General features: G+C 35.1%; 1 protein-coding gene across 5 annotated transcripts in view; it reads right to left on the reverse strand.

The window, feature by feature from the left end:
• The window catches only part of CNKSR2 (connector enhancer of kinase suppressor of Ras 2), a 267319-nt gene that overhangs the window by 82739 nt on the left and 158340 nt on the right, over positions 1-26240 (reverse strand). For 3 of the 5 annotated variants that reach the window (XM_078064917.1, XM_078064915.1, XM_078064919.1), the window contains 4 exons: positions 25007-25140; positions 19856-20067; positions 2524-2613; positions 788-1002 (listed from right to left, as the gene is read on the reverse strand). In XM_078064917.1, coding sequence (XP_077921043.1) covers positions 788-1002; positions 2524-2613; positions 19856-20067; positions 25007-25140 — 651 coding nt within the window. The remainder of the gene's footprint in view (positions 1-787; positions 1003-2523; positions 2614-19855; positions 20068-25006; positions 25141-26240) is intronic. The other 2 variants (XM_078064918.1, XM_078064916.1) reach the window with 1 other exon arrangement.

A 26240-nucleotide genomic window follows, 5' to 3' on the forward strand; every position in this document is an offset into this window, starting at 1 on the left:
ATTTAAAAGATAGGCTCAGAAAAGTAACTCAAGTAGAAGCCATTAGATCTTTCACACCTTGTATACCTAGATGGTACACCTTCTGCACTGCACTGCACTGACAGATTAAAAGATCCTAAGTTTCATTAGAGTCACTGGCCCAGTTTCCCCTTCTATATAATAATGTGCTATCTATGTATTCTCATTTTTACCTTGAGCACCATGCTCCAAGTCTAGCACATAAGAAATGCTCATGAACATATTAAAAATCCTATCTTTTTATTTATTTATTTATTTGACAGAGAGAGAGAGAGAGAGACAGCGAGAGAGGGAAGACAAGCAGGGGGAGTGGGAGAGGGAGAAGCAGGCTCCTGGCTGAGCAGGGAGCCCGATGTGGGGCTCGATCCCAGGACCCTGGGATCATGTCCTGAGCCGAGGGCAGACGCTTAACGACTGAGCCACCCAGGTGCCCCCAAAATCCTATCTTTAATGTTGAATTTTATAGCTATCTATTTACTGTTTATTATTATAGGTGATCAATCAGCTAATTAATTATTCTCCATCAAGTCTGAGCATATTATTTCATTAAAAAAAATCGAACCTGCTACAACATATGAATTCATTGAATATATGACCTGAAGAACAAATCAACTAGCCATCAAGGTTTTTAAAAACATTTCTAAACTTACGATCTTTTGTGAAAATCTGGCAATAGGATAAAGATAAGCAATCTGGACTTTACCCAAAAGAGTCATTTGCCAGGCTCCCAATAGAAGCTATAGCACAGAGTCTTTGAAATTTTACTTACATGGTATAGTGTGGTCTCTGGCACAGGCGTGCCCATGATGTCCTGTCTCAGTGCATCCATTTGCAAACTAGGTAGCAATGAATAGTGAGTCGGGCTATTACTCTTATCACTCTTCTTTTTAGACTTCTTCCCTGTGTCTTTTTTGCTGTTTCTCTGAAACATGTATTCTTCTTGAGCAATTTTTTCATTGCTCATATATCGGAGTAGGGAGTTTTCTATATAAAAAGAGATAAATACACTAATATAAATATGCAGATATTCCAAATTTACCACTCTTCCCTGATTGTGCTATTAGATTTCATTTCAGAAATGTAACTTGATTTAATTTATAAAATACATATGTAGTGAAAATATAGAGCATCTTAATCATTTGGGATCATAGCGCAATAAGAAATAGCCTACAGATTATTTCTCTGAGTTTTATCTCTGGACCAACTATATGAGAATCACTGGGTGTGCGGCTCATAAAATTTTTAACAAGTTCCCTCAGGGGGATTCTGCTAAAAATCGATGACAAACACTGACCTATAACAGACTAGCATCCTTGGAGAAGTTAAAGCCCACATTTTGAACCAAGAGTCAGGAAACTTAGTTCATAGAATCTATGCTTAAACTGATAGCCAACACTTAGAACTTCATAAGGCATTTTTCCCCCAAGATATCATCATCATATGAAGTCCCAAAACAGTGACTCAGAAATAGCATATATGTTTCTCTTTTTATTTTTTTTCTTGATTAATTCTATAACACAAATGAAGCTAGAAACTAAAGTTTGGAAAATGGAATGAATACATAGATGTAAAGGAATCTGTCAATGTTCCTGTATTTACCAACATTTTCTGAAATGTTCTCTCTGTGAAATAAGTGTTAACTAGACTAATGAAGCAGATATTCATGCTTGCTTATCCCTGTGTGGTAAATTCTGTACATCGGTTAGAAATAACAGGCAAATGAGTTAAATATATTATGAAGGAAGCTTAGTGAGCTGAGGCCCTATGAATAGTTTTTGCTTTGTTTTATTTTTTATCTACAACTTTATAGCTCTATATTTCAGAAAGCGGAAGTAGCCCACCATATCCACAGCTGGTCGAATCCCATTTAGTAGTGAGACTTTCAGTGGCTCTCTTTACTGCTCACCTCAATAGCAGGATAAGTGAACATAAAAACTTACTTTTGGTAGATACTTCAAGTATAGCCCACCCCCAAGTAAGAAGATAACCCTGAACAGCAAACAGAAGAAAAAAAACCAAAGTGTTTTTTTTTTCCATTTCTATATGGTTTTCATTAGAGTTCACTGGCCCAGTTTCCATTAGCTTTATTCATGTACGTCAATACTCATTTTAAGACTGTACTAATATACAAAAGTGGTGAGGCTGCATTGCGGACCAATGGGGACTGATCACAAACTCTTCCTATTCACTGAACTTAATTCTTTTATGCAGTTTCACACTTCTGACGTTGTTTTCCAAATAGTGACTTTCACATAACAATCAGGTATTTATTTTTTTTACACTGTACTTATCTACCCTGAATCCCTTAAGAGACATTCAGAGAAGATATCTATTTAATAACATATCAAGATAGTCAAACGTTGATCTGAGTCGGTTTGGGTGTATCATAAAATCAATAGGAGAATGAAGTTTTCCACTGAAGCCATAACAACCTATTTAAAGAACATTTAAATTTGCTTTTTTGTTCCAACAACCCAGCCTACACTGAAATTCTAGAACACTTACCTCTTCTACTATCTCTCTTCATCTTATTTGGATCTTCATAGTCCCCCACCCAATTATATTCCACTGGCATAGATATAGGTCGTAGCTTGCCTAAACACAGAGAACAAAATTCACATCACATTGTTTTTCTTCCCCATGTCCGCTCATACTTAACACTGATTTTTAGCTACAGTCTGCAAAACACACTCACTCATATGCAACATTATGGTTGGCATTTGTGTAGATGAAAAATGTGTGTTTTGAGCCAGAAGGTGAAACTGCCTGTGGCAATTGGCCAGGTGATAATGCAATCTTAAGGCATCCTTTTATAAATAATAAAGAACAGCCTAGGTTTGCTCTCTTAGGAGCCCCAGATTTTAAGGGTATGGCCCTTTACAAAGAGTATCACTATTTTAGGGATTTCACTTTCTCTTCAGTCACTGGATCTCTGCCTTATTCCCCAATGCCCAAGTGTCTACATCTTGATAGTCAATCTCCAAGATAGTAGCCCCTTGTGTTTCACCTGCCTGCAAGGACATTAACCCACTGTGGCATGTTGGAACGCTACAGTGCTAACTTCTCATCTTCACTGCGTCTTAACTCCTGTCACAATACATTTTGGATATACCACCAGGCTTCAGCAATATGGCTAGATTCCCGTTTACGGCCTATAACTGGGTCTGCCCTCCCAAGCATCTTTTTTGCTATTGTGAACAAGTCGTTTCCAGATCCAAGTAATCACTGCTTTGGCCTGTCCTGTTTCCCTCTGTTTGTATTCTTACTAAATAGCATTTTACTTTAGCAAGCAGAACTCATGGCATAGACTTCAAGGATAACTTTTTGGTGAGACTGCGGTGCATTATTTTCAATCAACTTGGAATTCCTGAAGCACAAAAGAGCCAAAGAAAATCATACGAAGGTTTAAAAAGGATACCTAGCACAATGCCTGGTATATAATAACTGCTTAATAAATTTTAACTGAATGAAAAGCCAAGACTCACACGGGACTGGATCCTAATAATGATGATTATGATGCCTGTGATAACACTACTAAACACTTATATATCATTTACCATATGCCAAAAAGTGTCTAAGGGTTTTATAAGTATTAAATTGTTTAATCCTCATAGTTATGAGAAATATACTATCATTACTCTCGTTTTACTAGATGAAGAAACTGAGACAGGTTATGTAACTGGCCCAAGGACACAGAGTTGGGACGTGTGTAGTACCAGGGTTGAAACCCAGGCACTTAAACCCCGCTTTAAAAACTCCATAATTCTTGGTGACTTCAATATTCACCATCCAATATTCTGGTCTCTCAGTTTCTTGAGGTTCTCTCCTCCACCTACTCCTGTGGTCATATGCTTAACCTGTCAACTGCAAAGGCTGTAATCCCTTCTAGTATCCCACTTTTCAACTACCATCTTCTGTATTTCTAGTGCCATCCCTACAGCATTCCAAGTCCAAATATCCTCCTCCTTGAATCTACTGATCTTCCCACCTTCCAACACCTCTAGGTCACTGTATATCCTCTTCATTTCCTTTCTTGCCCAGCTAAATTTCATGATCAATTACTATGATCGGTCCATGTATTTAAAAAAAAAATTCTGTTAGGAGACTTCTAATTCTGTTCCTAAGGAAAATGTAACCTTATGGATTTATATTAAGTACAATGATAGAGTTTACCTAGTATATTTTGCTAAGCTCTTTGAAAGTCTGAGAATGAACTGGATATGATAAAATTATTAATGAGTCAAAAAAATGCAGTGTTTATTTAAAAGTGGCTTCCTTTCAAGGTGTGCAAACGACTTTAAAAACAATCACCTAAGATTCCAAAATTCTCATGGAGTAGATCTCTGCAGTTTTACAAGGGAGAACTTTGGGAGAGCTGATGCAGGTCAATATATCCTGCCCTCCCAGGGTTGGGTAAAGCTTTTAGGAAAGGTCTAGTTTTGTCATGTCTATTCAACTGCTTGGCAGAATCAATCCTCCACATTTTCAATGTTCTGAATTCTTTGTTTTCGAAACTCCTACAACTTATTTCTTTAGAATCTGGTTTTTCAAGTAAAGTCCATTTCAGCATGTGTGCACTGAAACTGAAGCAAGTAACAGCCCTAAACTGTTTCTGCATGTCACCAAGAAAATCTTTTGGAAAGTGAACAATCCAATTAATAAGCAGTTGTTTTACTTGCTCTATATGTCATTATATGTATATATAAAGTAGTTTGATACTTTTTAAAGAATTGATTGGTTGTTTGGAGGCAAATATATATGCACAAAGCCAAGAAGAAACATACTTCATGCATAGAATATGAAATAAATAACTGTATTCGTTGTATTTCAGGTCATCTTCTCTGAGATTCTCAAGGAGCTAAGTCATTGAGGCATGTAATTAAGCTTTTGATATGCCTGGTTATATTACTAACTATAGGAAAAAATTTGCAGAAGATTGAACACTGACTGGTGATTTTTTAGTAGAGTATACTGTATATTGCTAACATAAAATTGAGAAAAAGGTAGTGAATTAAACAAAAAACTGAGATAAAAATCTTAATTAAAATTCACTTTTGGAGGACATCAGGCTTTTGCTTTTTACTAGTTATAAAGCTCTGAATTTAGCAATGCAAGTAAAAATACCTATTTTTAAAAGTATTATTTGTTTAGTTATAAGAGATAATGTTGCTTATAAGTATTACTCCTTTTATAAATTTTTTTATTGTGCTGAAATATTGAAACAGATTTAATAAAAGAGAATGAGGAAACGCTCATATAAACCGCAGTCCTTGGCAAATTGAAAAACGGAGAATGGCTTAGATTATTTCTAATTCCAAATACAGAGATCTTTGATTGCAGCATGGAAATGTTTGCCACTGCACGGGTATAGCAGTATTGTAATTTCACAAAACAGCAAAGTTCAAATGGAAAAAGAAATTTATGGTGTTTGCTACAGTACTACTAGTCAAAAAAAAAAAAAGAGTACTATAAGCATTATTTTAGATTTAGGTCAAATGTACACTATTATTAATATATGCAAAGTATTTTTACGTTTGTAATGACTTTTAAAGGCTTATTAAACACATTTGACTCACTCCTTATGGAAATGTACATATACTAATAATAAATCTCTGAAAAAGACTCTGAAAAATTTTAAGACATCTCTTTAGGTAGTGACACCTGTATTTACTAATTCATGATGAAAATTAATAATAGTAGTCAAGAATACAGTAAAAAAAAAGAGCCCTATTAAAAATTTTGCTGACCACTTCCTCTTAATTTTTTTATTCCTCCAAGCATAAAACATTTATTAATTGTAGAGTACATCTGATACCCTCTCATAAACCTTGTGACATCTCTGTGCTAGGGTCTCACAGTTGAACTATTTTGTTACTTGGCTGTTTATATCTGTTTGTACATTTGGAGCTTTCTGACTTGGATTTCCATACAGGCAGGAATTGTGCACTGTATTTCTTACTGTATTCTAATAAATGTAGAGTTGAAAGATATTTATTTTTGGATTTTGTTTGAATTTTATTCTGAAGTTGATGGCAAGTAGTTTTTTAAATTATGAACTATATTTAGCTGTAATTAAACACAAATAGAACACTAAATATAATTTTAAGAATACTGACAATGAGGGGTGCCTGGGTGGCTCAGTCAGTTAAGTGTCCAACTCTTGGTTTCAGCTCGGGTCATGGTCTTGGGGTCATGAGATCGAGCCCTGGCACCAGGCTCCATGCTCAGCGTGGAGTCTGCTTGAGATTCTTTCCCCCTCTACTCCTTCCCCCACTTGTGCTCTCTCTCTCTCTAAAATACATAAAAATAAATAAATAAAATCTTTTAAAAAAAGAATACTGACAATGACGGAGTACTTTATAATGATTTAAAGTACTTGTTTTAAAATGAAATTGCTATGTTTTAATATTACTGTATCATATGATCTCACTGATATGAGGAATTCTTAATCTTAGGAAACAAACTGAGGGTTGCTGGAGTGGTGGGGGGTGGGAGGGATGGGGTGGCTGGGTGATAGACATTGGGGAGGGTATGTGCCATGATGAGCGCTGTGAATTGTGTAAGACTGTTGAATCACAGATCTGTACCTCTGAAACAAATAATACATTATATGTTAAAAAAAATAAGATAGTAGAAAGGGAAAAATGAAGGGGGAGAAATCAGAGGGGGAGATGAACCATGAGAGACTATGGACTCTGAGAAACAAACTGAGGGTTCTAGAGGGGAGGGGTTGGGGGATGGGTTAGCCCGGTGATGGGTATTAAAGAGGGCATGTTCTGCATGGAGCACTGGGTGTTATATGCAAACAGTGAATCATGGAACACGACATCAAAAACTAATGATGTAATGTATGGTGATTAACATAACATAATAAAATAAAATAAAATAAAATAAAATAAAATATTACTATACAAACTTACTTGAAAATAAATTGACATTTCCCTTAGATAATAAAGCATATTTGGTGCTTTTGCAAATGCTACAATGCCCTTTGGCAGAGCTAACTGCTCACTCTCCGGGGCTCTTTCATAGTGTTTTGGTATATATGTATTCTTATATATTATTATACTGTATTATATCTGTCTGTTAAAGGTTTTTCTACTTTTTGGCAGAAACTAGGTCTTAGGTATCTTTGTTATGAGTGCTCCTGGCAAAGATACTGACCCAGAGCAGGTACTGATTAAAATTTTTTGAATGCTTGAAATGGAAGGATGCTAGATGTTAGGGATATCCCAAATTACTAGGCCCTTCACTGGATTCTAGTCCCTCTTAATTACTCGAAAGTATCTCTTGTGCAATGCTTGCTTCTTTCTCCTGCAGCATCAATTTTTCCCTTTCGACCCAATGATTCCAATTAGCAAATAAACATGCCGCAATTTCTCCAACCTTTAAAAAACAAAAACAACACCTCTCTTCACCAACAAAGTACCACTCAACTACCACCTCATTTCTCTGCTCCCCTTTACAGAAAAACTCCTAGAATATAAAACTTGTTTATGTTCTCATTCTCTAATTCCTCTCCTTTTTTTCTAGCTTTATTGAGGTATGATCGACAAATAAAAATGTTATATATTAAGGCTGTACAACATGATTTTTTAAGGTGTGCAATGTGATGATTTAATGTACATATACATTGTGAAGTGATGACCACAATCCAGTTAACACATCCTTCACCTCACATGATTACCATTTGTATGTGTGGATATGTGTGGTGAAAACACTTCAGATCTACTATCAAATTTCAAGTATAAAATGGAAAACAGTATTGAGGTTCCTCAAAACAAGAACAAAAAAACAAAACACAGAGCTACCATATGATACAGCAACCCTACTTCTGGGTATATATCCAAAGAAAATGAAATTAGTATCTCAAAGAGATATATGCACTCCCATACTCATTGTAGCATTATTCATAATAGCTAAGACATGGAAACAATCTAAGCGTCCATTAACGGATGAGTGGATAAAGAAAATGTGGTATATGTATACAACAGAGTATTATTCAGCCATAAAAAGATGGAAATCCTAAATTTGGTGATAACATGGATGAATCTGAAGGACATTATGCTGAATGAAATAAGCCAGACACAGAAAGACAAATAGCGTAGGATCCCACTTTTATGTGGAATCTCCTCCTCGCTCTTTCTTGAACCGTCTCTGATTAGGCTCTTGCCCCCAAAACTATACCAAAACTGCTATTGTCAAGTTCACTAGCACCTTCATGTTACTAAATCCAATAGACAATTCTTAGAACCTTTGACTTTTCTGACCTATCTGTAGCATTTGATGCAGAGGATTACTCCCTTCTTTGAAACATTTTCTTCATCTGGTACCCAGGACTCTCTGTCCTTCTCTGATTTTCCTCTCCTCTTCTCTTGTTAAATTCACATACACCCTTGAGAGCTAAGTGAAAATGTCATTTCTTCAGGGATGCTCTGCTTGACCTCTTATTCTAGGTTGGGTTTCTCTGTATTTGTTCTCATTTTCTGTTGTAGTTTTTCTTCATAGCATGCCATTTATAGTCAAACAAGTATTTATTAAATTAGTTGCTTGAATTCTACCCCTCTTCTAGAATGTAAATTTCACAGGGGCAATTTCTCTGTAGTTTACTGTGGTATCTGCAGCACATAGCACAGTGCCTTAAACACAGGAACTGTTCAATACTTAGTGACTGGTTACTTGTTAAAGAAAGTAAACAGGGGACTTCCTCACACACTGGACTGAAAAGGGTCCAAGCTATACCATTAATTTTTATTTTCATAGTTTCCTTCTCCTTCCTTCCTGTCAACTTTCCATTCCCCTCCTCCTCATTTTTCCTTCCCTTCCCCTCCCTCCCTCCCTCCCTTCCTTCTAATGTAGGATGTCAACCTGACCAACCTCCTTCATTTCTAACAAATCAAGCCTTAGAGAGCGGTTTCGTAACACATCAGAACTAGGAGTCCAGGGGCGCCTGGGTGGCTCAGTTGGTTGAGCGTCTGACTTCGGCTCAGGTTGTGATCTCGGGGTCCTGGGATCAAGCCCCACGTTGGGCTCCCTGCTCAGCAGGGAGTCTGCTCCTCCTTCTCCCCCTCCTCCTCTCCCCACTCATGCACATGCTCTCTCAAATAAATAAATAAAATCTAAAAAAAAAAGAACTAGGATATGCCTCCTGATATGTAGAAACATTCTTATATTAGGCTACCCATGATGTCTGTTGAAATACCACTGAATTGCTGCCTTTTTCAATTGTATTTATCCCCCCTTTTTAATTCTCTCCTCAGACATGCTAAAATCATTAAATTTCAGGGTGATAAGCAGCACCTGAGAAGCAATCTTCTCTCTTACAGTTGCCAAAGAGTTGAAAAAAAGACTGCAGAGAAATCTGACATACGCTTTAACGCTCACAGAAAAAGCTTTCTCTAGAGTCTAAGGAGAAAAAATATATACATATACACACACATATACACATCTGTTCTGAATATTTTAGCCAATATTTTGATGAAAATGAGTGTAGTAAGGAATGTTAAGCTACAAGCATGCCACATATACCCATCAAACTCCCCACATACCAGACAGAAAAATTACTTTCAGATGGTTGACTGCATATCTAGGAAAACATCCCGAGGTAATTTAAGGTAGACAATAACACATTTAAAGAGGAATAAAATGGAACTGAATGGAAAGCCAGTAATTTTTTAAGAATAAAGGCAACATATCTGGATCTAATAAAATAAGTAAAATCAGGCACTTTGATCTTTAGGGCCATATTTTTTGAACTTCATTTTTGGATAAAAGAGCGTGGGAAAAAGTTGGATTGTAAACATTGCAATGTGATGATTATTTAAGTATTGGCTTTAAAGCCTTATAATAATCTAAATCAAATACAAACCCAATTATTATTAACTTGAAATCTTTTCAGTTTCATTAATGGAGAACAAAAACAATTAAAATCTCATTTCAAAGAATAAGCTACATCTTGTTTTTAAATTTTCCTATTGTTTTCTAAAAGTGATCTAGACTTTAAATGGGAGTAACATAAAAGTTACTGAAGGAGAAAATTTTGAACTGTATCAAAAATTATGCGGGACTTTTAACACTTGATTTCAAGGCTAATTATATTTTGAACCAAATTATCTTTTGTAAGCATTCTACCAAGAGAACAACTGTGCAGTACACACTGGAGTTTGGAAAGACAGGTTTTTCTAAGTTGAAATGTTTGCCACTGTGCATAGAGTCACTTCTGCATTAGAGGGGTGTGAGGACTAGGAAAGATTCAGATGGTTTGAATATTGTTTAAGTGGCAAAAGACTTCTGGGTCCTGCTCTGAAGTCTCTGGTGGGTAAAAAAAATGAGCTATGCTAAAATACCATTGCCCCATGCTGTGCTCAGCATTAATACAGTCGTGGACAAGAAAGATGACATGAGTATATAAATGTTATTTGGTTAAAAACATCAAATTTTCAAGTTAAACAACCACAAATTAAAGCCCTGTATTTTTATTTTTTTTGTAGTTTCAAGTTTTTGTTTAAATTCCAGTTAGTTAACATACAGTATAACATCAGTCACTCTATTTTACAAAAATCTTAGTAAAGCAGTGTCTTGAAAATCTTATCAACATATGGAAGAGAGTCCCCTTTTCTCATGAAGAGTGAAAAAGACAATGATTAAGACTGAAATAAACAGACTGACATCTTGTAATAACTTTATAACTCCTTTCACATAATTTTCTGTTCGGGATTACATTAGTTAGTAAAACTGGCAAGGAAGGGAGAGATGAAAAACTTAAGACACACCAAAGTTAATTCCTCAGGATTTCACCAGTAGTCAGTGTTGGAGTCAGCCCACCAATATACTGTCAACTTCCTATCCCAGTGCTCTCTTTGCTATATCACATTGCCTTGGTGATGAATTCAAGACCACCACATTACACAAAAATCCAATTCTTTTATCTTCAAAAATAATTCAATGACATGTATGATTACTGATTTTGTTTAAGTGTCCTCCCAGCCAATATGCAACTCTTTCTTAAAAACTATGTGAAGAACTAATGGAGGATTAGAACATAAATTGTGGATGTAGCTTTGTATTTGCTGTCCATCGCCTTAACAAAGATGGAAAATACATTGCTTTGACATGATGTGTCAACTTGTAAGGTTAGAGACTTATAAAACAATGCTAGGTTATCATATGTATACTTTTAAATGCTTGTATATTGCCTTAATTATTTGCTCTAATGTTTCCAGTCTTTAAGGTAATCAATGTACAAGTTTTGGTTATCTCTTCTTTAACAAGATTCAATATAACACTTGACATTTTCTACCCCCTTCCCTCTCTCCCGCCCCAGGGATCTATTTTCTCCATGATGTCCGGCAAACTGTTTTGCAGTGATACCAGTAATTCTACAAGGAGCCTGGAGGATAGAATGCCATGCACTGATCTTTCCAGTTAGTATTTATTACTCGAGTTTGGACTTTTATCACAAATAAGATTTACTCTAGAAAATGGCTTTTCTGCAAGATAAAACTGAAGATGACATTCAACACACCGTCTGCTGGGGTAGGCTTTGACTTGAGAATAGAGGCTTTTCCAGGGGCACCTGGGTGACTCAATCAGTTAAACACCCGGCTCTTGATTTCAGCTCAGGTCATGATCTCAGGGTTGTGAGATCGAGCCTCCATGTCAGTCTCTGCGCCGAGTGTGGAGCCGGCTTCAGATTCTCTCTCTCCCTGCCCCCCCCCCCCAAAATAGAGGCCTTTCCAAATCTATTAAGTCAGATATTTGGAACTTAAAACACAAAGAAATTTTTTTCATTGGTATATCGGTCTTTGAGAGGAGCTACAAAAGTCTATTTTAGCATTTTCCAAAATGTATTCTATCAAACCTTCCATTGGGAGGTTAATAAGTATTTTGTGACCAAAACCAAAAAAGATTCAATGTACAAATACATTCGGGAAACAATAAGCTAACCCAAATTCAAGAAGACCTTCAAAGCCTTTAGTCTGCTAACATACACTTACTAATCGTCAAGAAGGGGATAAAATATTCAGAGCTTCCCAATCATATTTAACCGGATAGCCTCTTTGTTTTATGAACATTCTCTTTCAGAACTAGAGACCTGAAGAACATGTTGGGAAAATGATGGATCCTTAATTCACATTGTGATGTGAAAGCTAACACTAACCACTCTTTTAAATTTTACCTAGCTGCCATTGATTACATTTTTTTTTTCCATAGGGGAAAATGCATTTTGATTTCAACTAGGGACAATGGGTTCCCTCCTGCTCCAGGGAATTTGTCACGATTGGGTTTTCTATTGTAGAGCAGGGTAGGTCATTCCAGACACTCACAACATTATATTACTTCTGTCCAGAGACTATGTTAATTGTGAGTAAATGTAAGTCTCTTTCCAGGGCAATAATTTCACAGATTCTTTGAACTAAAAAAAAAAAAAAGGCAATTGGCCCTGTGTCATATAAGGGCTCTTTGATTTTCTAGTCATATATACCTGCTTCTGTATTAAATCTGTCTGCAGTTGATTCTTCTTAAGTTAGCTAAGGGTTTCTCTATAGCAGCACTCTTGACATTGTGGACTTGATCATTTTTTATTGCTGGGAGCTGTCCTGTTCTTTGTAGGATGTGTACTAGCATCCCGGGCCTCTATCCACTACATGCCAGTAGCATTTCCACCCGTAATGACATTGTACCCGTTATGACAACTACAAATGTCCCCCCAAATTGCAAATGTGCCCTGGAGGGCAATACTGACCCCAGTTGAGAATCACTGAGTTAGACTGTTTCTACTCTTGGCTTCCCATTTTGTCTTTAAGGGAAGCACTATTTCACCTAGTTCATATCTTTCTGTTGATGAATTCATTTGAAGAGTTACTTTTCTCCTGACAGTTGCATCAGTTTTGTTGACTTGGTTTGCTAATCTTTCCATTCTACCCACATATTGATACTCTGGAACTTGGTTAAGAGTTCCTTTTTCTTAATCTTATTATTTTATCCATTACCTAGCACTTTAATTTGTTCAAGCTGATTGCTTTCTTTCCTGGTTTCATTTTTTGAGAGTCTCCGACTATTTTATTTATTCTACATATTATTTTTGCTCTCCTTCCCCCGCCCCCAGCAATTAAACTTAAAAGGGGGTCTGAACAGTTTTCCGAATTCTGATGCTGTGAGGTTTTATTTAGGCCCTTCTGTCCAGAGTATGACCTAGTGGTTTCCATAATGGAACTTAAAAGAAGATTTGGATCAGGGCAGTTTTTAGTGTTATTACCTATTTGAATGCTCTTCCTTCTGCTTTTCAAAACCGAACCAAAAGAAACGGACCAACACTATTCATATTTCTTTTAATTGTTATGATTTAAATGGCTGGTTAGTGGGTAGGTAAAGGGATCAAAGCAAGGGAATATTTCCAGCCCTTTTGTCCTTTATTAAATCCCTCCACAGGGAGAGGATGAAGTGTTAATTTGATCTCTAGGCACTTGACAATCTTTGGAACATTTTCATTTATGAGCAGGAGTAATTCATTATGCCATTTAGGCACTATTTCCTGAGCACTTTCCATGCGGCAAGAATAGTACGAAGTACTAGACATACATTATCTCATTTAACCCTCATAAAAACACCGTGAGTAATCCTGCCATCCCATTTTACAGGTAAGGAAACAAAAACATACTGAGGTAAGGCTCAAGTTCAAGGTCAATCAGTTATTAAAGGCCAACCTGTGACACCAAATTCAGATCTATCTGAGCTCAAAACTCATGCTCTGCTATTTCTATCAGTAAAATTGCACAAATTAGGGAAGAGAGCCTTCTCTTGCTGATTACTCTGATATTTACATTAGGAAAAGACAAGTTTTTATTTCTCTCAAAATTTTGCTGAACTACTTTTCTATCCATTACATGGTCCCTTATCACCATCAGCTTGATGTTCAAAATTATTTTGTGAAGCTAATCAACATGCAGTCTTTATGAACTGTATTAAGTAAGTCCAAAGGAATAAGAATTCCTGTGGGTATAGTATACATCTCATATTTCTACATTTTTGATTCACTAATTTCTATTTCTATGGTTAGTTCTACTTTGGAAGTGGTACATTTTCCTTGAACAAAGACATTTCCTGTGGTTAGAATCCCAATTTCTTTTCTTTCTAGCATAGCTGATGAATGACAGCTGAATTTTTACCTGATTAGGAAGACAATTTACATTTAAAAATCACAGTAAAGAGAGAAGGCTTATATTCAGAAATAAAGAAGTATGAATGTATTGTGTATACGTGATCCTTTAAGAAATGTTTTAAACAGTGCTATTAATTATAATTTAACTGGCAAAAAGGTAGAATGATATTGTAAGACAAAGATGATGTTGCAGTATGATAAGAGACCCTGGAACCTACGGATAATTTCCTCTCCTCACACCAATAGAACAGTTCAAAGTGTCACTGCCCGTAAGTTCTTTACCATGCTGGTTTAAGTCATTTCAAGCCATTTGCTATTCATGTGGATATGCGACATGGTAGTTTTCTCTTGTCCCAACTACTCGAGTGGAAAATGTTCAGGTATGATGTTATAGAAATTAATCTTCCTCAGTGCAAAATATGTACAAATAACATTGATGAGGAACATTTTTAAAATAACAACTCTGCACTCATTCATGTGTTTTTTGTGAGGTCCTAGAATCTCAATAAATCAGACAAGTCTGGATTCCTTCAAACCAATACTATTCTGTGATATTACTGTAAAAAAATGTGTTCTTCCTATTCTTATAAAATATGACGACTCAACAGCCACAAAGGGACTCAGTCAACTATGTCTACCTTTTACCAGGTTTCTATGCATAGAAATGTGGTATGATGGAATAGCAAGGGCAAAGAGTCTGTGAACGGCAAAAGGGAAAGCTAATGGGGAATATTACCATTCTGAAAAGTTGCCAAGCAACTGATCTCATCAAATTTGAACCTTTACCTTTGAAGCATGAGCAGATGAGACCAAATAGTTAAAGGGATTTAATGCTGTCCTCTTTTCCCCTCTTCTAATTCTCACATTAAAGTTACTTTTTTAAAAATTGAACTGTTTATTCACCTTATCTAATTCTTCAAAGAATTTAAAATGGCTGATATTATTATTATTTATGCACTGAGATCTTCAAGTTCTTTTGGTTTTTTCCCCAGCTGTATTGAGGTATAAATAAAAATTGTATCTATTTAAGGCGTACAACATGATGATTTGATATATAGAGAATTATGAAATGATGACAACAATCAAGCTATTTTAACCATCCATCACCTCACAGAATTACCTTTTTTTCTGTGAGGTGAGAATACTTCATATGTATTCTCTTAGCAACACTGAAGTTTCTGTGCAACAGTGACAACGATGAAAATCAATACCTATAGCACATACTGGGCACTTTCCAGGCGATTTACAATGCGCTGTCATGAAATTCTCACAAAAAGTCTATGAGACAGGTATTATCATCTTCATTTAACAAAGGAGAAAACTGACATCAACATCCCCAAGCTCACACTAGAGTAATCAGATAAAAGACAGGGTTACCAAGTAGGGCTTGGGGCCACTAACAGCCAGTGCTAGTAACCACTGACCTAGGCTGCTTCCCCGCTCTGTGTTTCCAGAAGTTAGTCTCCTCTATCTTTTTAGGAAAGTAAAACCTATTTTATGTTCTCAGATTTAAAAAGGACATAACACATTGTTGCTAATTTTACCCCTCAATTTAGCTACCTTTTCCTAAGGTCTGTAAGGGCCAAGTCTACGTAAAAACGTATTTACTCTAATGCCAATAAATACAAAACAACATATACAAGAACATACAAAATCAGACCTACTTCTGCTTGCTTGAAATCAAATGCTTAAATCTGGAAGGAGTAATACAATTTCTGGAAATTATTTCTCTACAATTTAGCAAATTACTTTCATCACATTTATCTAGCTAGTACCACTGGTAGAGTCCCACAAATATCCATGGGTACTTAATCTCAGCTCTACTACTTACTAGTTGGGTAAGTTATTTAATCCATCAGGAAAATAAGGATTCTATTAGGACCGATTTCACTGGTTGTTGTGAGGATTAAATGGGTCAATGCCTTTGAAATGCTTAGCACAATGCCTGGCATGTATAAAAGCTCACAGGTATTACTGACTAATTTCTAGAAGGGCTATCTGTTGTCTATCCATATTATACTTGTCTCATAGTTTAGGGTAAATAATTGTTCTTCTTTTAACTTACTCTTAGCAACAACTAGTAGGTCTATGATATAAAATGAAAACCTTGGCTAAAAAAATATATTTTAATGTCCACAGTTGGGATATTTTCAGGTATTTTTCTTAACATGTGTGTTTCTTTGTCACTGTGGTCAATAGCAGAGCTTCCCTAAATATTTTTGTTTTATATATCAAACTTTAAAATATGAATGTACTAAGATAATATGACAAGTATATACATATTTAACCAAAAGCACATAATAAGAACTGAATCATGTTTCTCCTTTGCTTCTCAAAATCCTAGCTATACCCTTACAATCTTAACTCTAAACCTCTTGGAATAAACAGGTAATCTGGGGAGTTAATAGGAGAGAATGGTGGCTAAGTTCATATACAAGATAAGGGTATTTGTGACTAAGAAATAAGTTGAGCACTGTAAGCCTAAAGGACTTACTCATTACATTTTAAGGCATCACATAAGTGCTAACATGTTAAATTACTGTCATTTCTAGAAAACATGAAACATGAACATTTTTGTGCTTTAGGGTTTTTTTTGTAATATACTTCAACAGAATCATGTATTTTTGGTCATTATTTATTTAGAGATTTATTTATTTGAGAGAGAGAGTGAGCAAGCAAGAGTAGGGGGAGGGGAAGAGGGAAAGGGAGAAGCAGACTCCCTGCTGAACGTGGAGCCTGAAGCAGGGCTCGATCCCAGGACCATGAGATCATGACCTGAGCCAAAACCAAGAGTCAGATGCTTAAATGACTGAGGCACCCAGGTACCCCTATTATCATTATTTTTTAAACCTAAGAAATACTGCCACACTTGGGAGTCTGGACTCTGAAAAACAAACTGAGGGTTCTAGAGGGGATAGGGGGGTGGGGGGATGGGTTAGCCTGGTGATGGGTATTAAGGAGGGCATGTTCTGCATGGAGCACTGGGTGTTATATGCCAACAATGAATCATGGAACACTATATCAAAAACTAATGATGTAATGTATGGTGATTAACATAACATAATAAAAAAACACAATAAAACAAAACAAACAAACAAACAAAAAAGAAGTCATCAATAATTGCTTATCAAGTTTTGGAATAATTTGTATTGGGACCTTTAGGGTCTGGGCTGAAAGATTTACACAAATCCTCAGATCTCAGACCTAGGTTTGAGAAGGTATCATGTATTTGGTGGGGATAACTAACATTTAGAAATCCTAGAGGATGACTACTCATCATTTAAAACTCAGCACAAATGTCACTTTTAGTTATGTGACTTCCCGGGAAGATTCTGGGGCTTCAGCTCCTAGGCTACTGTACTACTTTGTTCACATATTCCTACTTACCTAAAGTTATTACAATGCATCTCCTTATTTGTTTCTTCCCTCTAGGTGATGACTGCCTTCCAGGGAAAATTTATGTTTTATTCACCTTCGAATCCCCAGTGACTGGATGACTTTATGTACACAACAAATATGTGCTGAATGAATTAAAAAATGAATTAATCTTTGGGAAAATTAAGGACACAAATTCATGTGTGTGACAGGCAGAATTTATTTCTTATGATCTGATTTTTAAAAAGTTTTAATACATTAAACTGCTAGTTACCTGGCACAACCTACAGGTTGTGTTAGAAAATCTTCACTGAAGCATCTGTAAGTATTTCCACTGAAGGTTTAGATTACATTTCATGTTCAAAAGTTAAAAAAAAAAAAAACCCTTCCAGGATCAAAAGTAAAATAACCTTTTTTTAAAACTTCCTATCCTCCTTTTAAGCATATATATATATTTTTTTTCTCCTAAGTTATTTATAAAAGTCTATCATATCGGGTGCCTGGATGGTGCAGTCGATTAAGTGACCGACTCTTGGTTTCAGCTCAAGTCCTGATCTCAGGGTCATGCGACTGAGCCCTGCCCTGTGTCAGCCTCCCCGCTTAGTGCAGAGTCTGCTTGAGACTCTTTCTCCCTCTCCCTCTGCCCCTCCCCTCTGTGCTCTTTCTTTCTCTCAAATAAATAAATCTCTAAAAAATATTTATCTATAGGATATCTTAATTTTCTAAAATTTAAACAGTATTCTATTTTCTTGGGAGAGATAGGATTTGTGGAACATGATGACACTAGGTGGTTTAAAACTGTAGTCTGAAGAGACTAACAATTCAGCTATTCAAGTAGAACCAAGTAACCATTTTTTATAAAGCTATCAGTACTCAACTTCATCTGGTGACTATAATTTCCCCTTAAACATTCTTATCTACTTCAAAATAAGTAGAAAACAGCCCCAAAATTCTAAGAGATTAAAAAAAGACTTGATATACATTACTGCCTATCCAATAACAGGTAGTCAATAAGTATTTGTGGAATGAATGAATAAAAATAAAGATCTTATGTGATAAAACAGGGGTAGGCATAACAAAAATGACAGGCCTCTATCCTGCTCTGTACTGCAGAGGTTTACAATATAATAGGGAAGAAAAGCAAAGGTGCAAATACCTTCAAATTATGAGTTTAAAAAAAGTGTCCACAGAACAGTATAATTGAGGAGCTATGCTAAAAAATTCATTACTTATTATGATAAAAAAAAAAGCACATGTACAGAGAATAACACAAGGTAAGTATGGTTCCTATTCTTTAGGACCATTTTGGGCAAAACTTCTCATATATAATTATTACCAAAGAGCTGTAAGGAAATCAGGCACGTGTAGTAAGGTACATGATGACCAATCATTTGGGACCACAGGAGGGAGACATATGGCCATGGTGGACAAGTAAGGAGGGCAAGTGGAAAAAAAACCCTAAAAACAAATGTCCTTCTGCTCAGCTCCCGCTGATCATCTGTACTAATTGGCGAGGATCCTGTCTTTCCCCTTCTCTACGCTCCTCACTAAAAATGGTTAGTTTGAAAACTAGAAAAGGAGGAGCATAGAGTTTCAATTAAATCCATTCATTCTTGCAATGGGATCATAGCTTTACTACTTTAGGCAACTTTATCTGCAAATCTTTCACATACAATGTATCAATTTAAAGTATACGTGACTGGGTTACTCTCTTGGTCATGCACAGAAAGACAGAAGACAAAGACGAAAAATCCTAGGGACGTGGTAACTCTAAGGCCATCTCTGATTTAAATAGAGTGTGTTGTGTGTTTCCTATTCAGAATCCACTTCTGCTCAAATTTTCCAACTTCTTAAAAAACACAAAAATTGAGGAGAGATTTTTCTCAGAAAGTTTATCTAAAGATTTTTTAATCCCTGAGGAATAAGGAGTTAATTTTATATAAGTCAAGTTAATAGGAAGCATTCATCTTTTTTAAAAAAGGAAAATTGAATTATTCCAATTTAGCAATATCTGACATTACAAAAATTACATGTGATTCAAGAAGGTTTCCTTAAGTCATTAATGAGCTAAAATGCTACCTACTGTTCTTACCTATTTTTGGAAAATTTAGAATAATTTTTAATGTCATGCTTCATATTGAGATTCCACTTAGAAGCACATGACAGACACAGATCAATTATAAAGATTCAAAAGCTATCAAGTAATCAAATAATTTTCATAACCCAAAAGCCTATGAAAAGAAATAGAGGTTCTCATCTGAGACATATGTTCTCCTGTCAATGTAAGAAAAGAATTCTTACCATAAGTCGGGGTGCTTTCTCGTCTTCCTTGACTACTTGATCTTCCTTTTTCATATTCATAGCAATACAAGACAGTATCTTCCTCAACAATATTAAACCTCTTTCTATATTCCTGATCCAGAAATGAATTTGGTGATTCAGATCCCTTATGCACTGGCTTGCCAACCATATGTCCTCTGAGGTCTTCACAAGGAAGGTTTCCTTTTTCATCCCTAAAGAAAAGGAAAGGTAAAGGAGAAGGATGTAGGAAAGTGTTAGGGTGGTAAAATGGCAGAGAGGGTCTAAAACAGTTCATAATATCCTTCTCATACAATATATCTTCTGATCTTTTCAAACTTTCTTTGAGGTTTAAAAGGCAATTTTTAACTATTCCTATATTGCAGGAAAATAAATGCTGAGGATCAGAGAGGTTAAATGATTCGCCTAAAGGTCATACAGCTAATAAATGACATCGCTGGACATGGACCCTGGATCTTCTAATTCCTGCTCTAGTCCATTTTCACTGTGTTATGTTCATGTCAGCACATAAATTACTTTTAGTGCTCAAGACAGTAGGTATAAGTCTAACAATGCTAACAATATAGCTTTCTTGTGCCAGTTTAACTAATTGATGCACAGTAGTATTTGCACTGCTTAAAAAAGATGTGTTTAAGAACTACCACTTTTGTAAGGGTATCTGCAGCCTTAAGAACCAAATTAGCATTCTATAAATTGGTATTATAAGAATTTTAAACAGCTTGTTATTAATTTAAAATAAACCTTATTGAATAGAATTACTTTCAGTATTTAAAATCTATGTATCTCATTTAATATTAAAAATGTACATTCATAGAACTAATTCTAATGGATAGATCAAAGTTTCATTGCACATCAGCAACATTTCTTGTGGAGAGAAGGCAGAGAAACCTGACAAAATATGGAATTTAAGATGATGGCAAACTGATTTTCTATAGGATTCTAAAAAGGAAAAATCTAATCATTTATGGGATCCCTAAAACTGTTACTCACATATAGTATTAATATACATAGCCCAGGCAATTGGGCCCCTAGTGAGTGGTATTTTGGTAGAAATACTCCATTTAGGATGGGTTAAATTGAATCTTGCTTATTTTATGATATGTTTCACTATGACTAGCTATGAAGTCTTTGTTAGAAAAGCCTGTCTTCTAGAACACAACTGTGAATGTAAATGCAATGTTTCCTCCCTTGCAGATCATTAATTTTATTTCCTCCTAGTTCTTAATTGCTTCCAGTTCTACCCTCAACAGTGCCGTGAATGCTATCAAACCAGATAAAAATTTAATTTTATGTTAAGTGCTAAGACTGAAATCTTAAATCAACAGAATTAACTAAATTATAACAAGACAGATAAAAAGAACACAATTTTAATTGACATTGTCTTATAAAATGGTGATGAGCTTCTAAATCTAATGTCAATTCCAAAATATGAGTTATAGTTCAGCAAGAATATTATACTTCTATACTTCCATACTAGGGTATACTACACTTTTGTAGGTGTATGCAAATGTCTAGATTAGGTCTGTCCAAATGAAGAGAGCTATATTCCTAGTATGTGAAATATATTGAAAGCAGTAAATGATATTCTTAAGACTGATTGAATCAGCAAGCTGTCTCATGTATTTAACACATCACAAGTTGACAATGCCATTCACATTGCTATTCACTCTTTTATTTTTTAAAATGAAAGTACTGCTTATTGCTAAATTGCAACTGGATAGTTATTTCTTAGGCAACATGAAGAAAACAAATATAAAATCCGGGCAGAATTTCATTTTCAGCAAGCTAAAAACTTTTCCTGAACAAATTGCCTGGTGCTTTTTGTTACTGTTAGTCCTCTATCAAAAAGAAATTGACACTGCAATTAGCTTGAAAACAGCCCTAACGAACTTGTGGCACTGGAGTAAGGTTTTGTCTATCTATAAATGGGCAGACATTTCTATCAGGCCTGTGACATGAATGTTAATGCAGCTGAGATCAGAGAGTGATTCAGCCCTAGTTAATTCAGCATGCTCTATTTATATGGACATCCCCGTGGCAGAAAATTGCAAGGGCTGGTATTACTTACTCTGTAATGATATGAAAGGAGGCCTCACCTCATACCAACAAGGAAGATTTATTAAACATGTCTATATGAAATGCACACAAATAAAGTAGAATTAAGAAATGTACAAACAAAAAACAATCTTTGCAGTAGAATGAACTGATACATGTGTTGTGTGTAGAAGTGTGTGCATAATTGTGTATCTCTGTATGTGTTCTTGTGTGTATGTACTCACATCATGAGTCTCTGAATAACTCAACATATTAATTTGTCCTGCTGTACAGATTTTAAAAAAACTTTTCTTAATGTTATGTATGTAATAAATCTACACTTTCACTCTGAAAAGGATTTAAGGAAACATGAAAAGTTAAAACACTGCGTTAGTGGATTTTCTTTATATTAATGGTTCAGAGTAAAATTAATGAGAGAAATTAGTGCTTGAACTTCAGAGTTGTGCAAAGTCCTACAAATTCCTGATTTTTGTCATGGAAAAAGAAATTTGGTTAAGTATGTAAATGCGCTATATACTATGATAACAAAGCTACATACAGTCATAAAACATATAACAAAAAACTGACCAAATTTTACTCACTCCACGTACATGAGTGTCTTCTCTTTTAGAGAATCTGGAATAAATGTGTTCAAAGAATTCTAAGCCCATGAAAAAATTTCCACCTGACAACTGGCCCTACCATTTTTAAGGGGTTTTTTTTTGGATTTAAGGTGAGAAAGCTTTTATTATTTACAATTCAAATGAACACTAACATGCCTCTCTTACATAAACAAAAATTTTTAATATAGGAAAAAAGAAATGTTCAGATGAATTAAATTAGGTGAACCCCATTTAAAAACATCAAAATGACAAAATGCAAAAAAAGTGCCGAGGCTGTATCTATGCCATAACTTCAAGTCAAACCAGAAAATGCAGATAATTTATATAAACAAGGCTACAGTAAAAAGGAACTCTGATGCATGGATTGTTCTGACTGTGCTATATCAAATGATTGTGTGACTTGGATAAACAATAATTTGACTCAAAATATATCTAGAATATTTTAATATTCTGAAATATTAAATTAATTAAATTAATTAAATCAAAACTAGAATAATTAAAGTGATTATGAAGTTTACTGAAAAGTATGAAGCTTTCAAGCAATACTGACAAAACAAGTACCACCATGTTGATACTTCAACTTCTAATATCTTTAGTATTTTTAAATAGCATGTTCAAGCTTTTTATTGGCTTCAGTACATTTCCATAACCCTATCTCCACCACACTCAGAGGACAGAACTCAATCATTTTATTCTTTTGTCTTCTGAAGTGTATTTTATTTTATTTTATTTTATTTTATTTATTTTTTAAGATTTTATTTATTTATTTGACAGAGAGAGAGAGAGCGAGAGCAGGAACACAAGCAGGAACACAAGCAGGGGGAGTGGGAGAGGGAGAAGCAGGCTTCCAGAGGAGCAGGGAGCCTGATGCGGGGCTCGATCCCAGGACGCTGGGATCATGATCTGAGCCGAAGGCAGACGCTTAATGACTGAGCCACCCAGGCGCCCTTCTGAAGTGTATTTTAAACACTTTCTGTCTAGGAAATACTTTCTTTATAATAAGTTCCTACCTACACAAGAGAAAAGGAAAGATTAAAAAACTGCAGAGAATTGATAAAAATAATCTGATGTTTACCTGTACATATAGCCCTTGGAATAAGGTCTCTTAAATAATCATTTGCATTGAAATAAAAATCTTTCCAATTAAAATTAAAACAAATCAAAAGAGTCACTATTCGAAACACACGTTTTTATTGCTCCTCATGCAAGAGTATTCAGAAAGTCTGACACCATCTTAATAGAATTAAAAGCAACTTGCATTTGGCTAGGATATCAGATGGATCTGTACGTCTGATTGTAAATTTAACATAAGACTATAAATTATACACTAAAAAGATTTGTGAAATGCCAGTTTAGTAAATTATATCTTCTCATAAACCATGTTCCCACAGCTACATCTAATTCTCAAAATTAAGAACTAAAATGTTTATAAAATGGACTACAGTTTTATTACTAGACAACAATACGGTATTTGCAGACACACCATGCTGTCATGTGGCATTTAGATCGTAAAATGTCGGTACCATCATATCTGAGAGAATGAAACATTAGGTGTACTAAAGAATAATGAAAATTAATTAAAACAAGGAATTTCAGTTCTTTTATATACTGAAGAAATTTAATATGAAGCGTGGCTTGAAAATAAGAGACCTTAAATTACTGTTTTTGAATGACTGCACAACTAATTTAAAAATGGAACCAAATTCTTTGTGATTGGTATTAATTATCCCCATTTAGTGCTGGCCCCTTTCCATAATTTTTATATTCCACAAGGCTGGATGTCAGAATGCTTTTGGACAGAATGCCTTATGGCACAAAGTTGTAATCTTCCACACCTGCCAGGAATTTCAAATAGAAATCTGGAAATGAAATGGAGATACAGCCTCAAGAAATCTAGAAAATAGATTCTAAAGGCAACCCATTCTCTTGCAAATTTTTCTGCTTCCTGACAGAAACATTAATGAACTAATCAAGGAGAAATTGTAGATACAGAAGTATTAGGGGGAAAAATACTCTCCCTTCTCATCATCTACCCCCCCCAAAAAGCTCCCTCATTGTACACATATAAGAAGGCATGAAAGTTATCTATACTGTCCTCTTTTAGAAAAAAGTATGGAATGCTTCAAAGTAACTTGAGATTTTCTGGGGCTTCTGAGCCAAAAATCCTCACTTATTCCTTACTTATTAAAAGAATCCTAATTTTTATTTATTATTACTTTCCTACTCTTTCCTATTATATGAGATAATGTTTACAAGATATTTAACGCATAGTGTTTAATACAAATTAGTTATTGTTACTACTATTATTAACCAAAGTGCATTTTCTACAATGCAATAGTTTTCCAGAATGTGTTCAGAATTCCTATCTAAGAAAATATTCAAGGTGCTCCTTGAGAATTTACTTTAAGGTTTATATACATTTAGGCTAGTCTTTGGATAGAAGCTGCCCAGAACAACAGGATGGTTGGTTTTATACCTGGGAATATATGGTTCTGCAGGAGGAGGGGGAATGTAGAGATCCTGGAGAGCAGAACTGTCTCTTTTGGTTGGTGTACTGATGGTGCTGGAAGGCGTGGCAACGCTGCTTGTGGGACTTCTAGGTATAAGAGGCTGGTTAAAATGAAAAAGAAAATACATACGCACACAAACAACACACAGAACAACAACAACAATGACACATAGTTATCATTTTAAAATTATCTATTTCTGCATAGTTTTTGAACTTGGCTGAAATCAAGAAGCATGTTATTTAGCACACAGATATTCCTTTGAATCTCCAAAAACAATTTATTACTTTAGAGGTTCCCACTTAGTTCTCAACTCACCTTATTCTATGGCATAACCACGTAAAAGCTATTTACAAGGTAAAAGCATCATGCAGTGTTTCATAATGGTAAGATTTATTTCACAGTCAGAAACTTATTTAAATTAAATTTGCTTTGTTGGAATCCCACCTTTGAAGGGAAGATAATAAAGAGTAACTTTCAAAAGAATTAGCTCACTCACATCCTGACTCATACACAAGAAAGATATTTCTTATCTTTTCCCCAAAGAAGATATACCATACTCTTAAGTTAGCAGAATGTCACAGATTCTCAGAAGAGGTTACAAAAGTTGAGGATGAAAGGCCGATATGAGAGAATACTTTCTTTTTTCATAAATATAAACACAACTAACTGTCTTCTCAAGGTCATTTTATGGTACATCTTCAAAAAAGTATAGGGATTAATGTAACACAATCATTTCACCTTTCATAGGCACACACATTTATCATTGTTTAAAGTAATGTTTAGATACACAACTATAGATTGCATTTTCATGCCTGTTTAAGTATGAACTACTTTTTAAAAAATTAAGATAGCATATATACTGAATAAAGCGATACACCAGGATGCATTAACTTAAGAGCACTCCCAATTCTAAGCTACAAAGCATTTGGAAATCATCTTTTGCTTTGAAAAATTATCCTAAAGTGAGACTAAAATTCACAAATGTTCATGTTTATCTTACAGATCTTACTGATTAGCTATGTATACAATAACATATTAAAAATAAGAATTTTAGTGCAATCGCAAACACAAAAGTAATGATCACAAAATGAACTGTATCTTCACATGATAAGATGTTGCTATTTTAGCCAATATGAAAACACTTTTAGCAAATCTATATAGACCCGCAGTTCTATTACTTTAACATGTATTGCTGGACAA

Source organism: Halichoerus grypus, chromosome X, assembly GCF_964656455.1.
Source record: "Halichoerus grypus chromosome X, mHalGry1.hap1.1, whole genome shotgun sequence".
NCBI classification, from domain to species: domain Eukaryota; kingdom Metazoa; phylum Chordata; class Mammalia; order Carnivora; family Phocidae; genus Halichoerus; species Halichoerus grypus.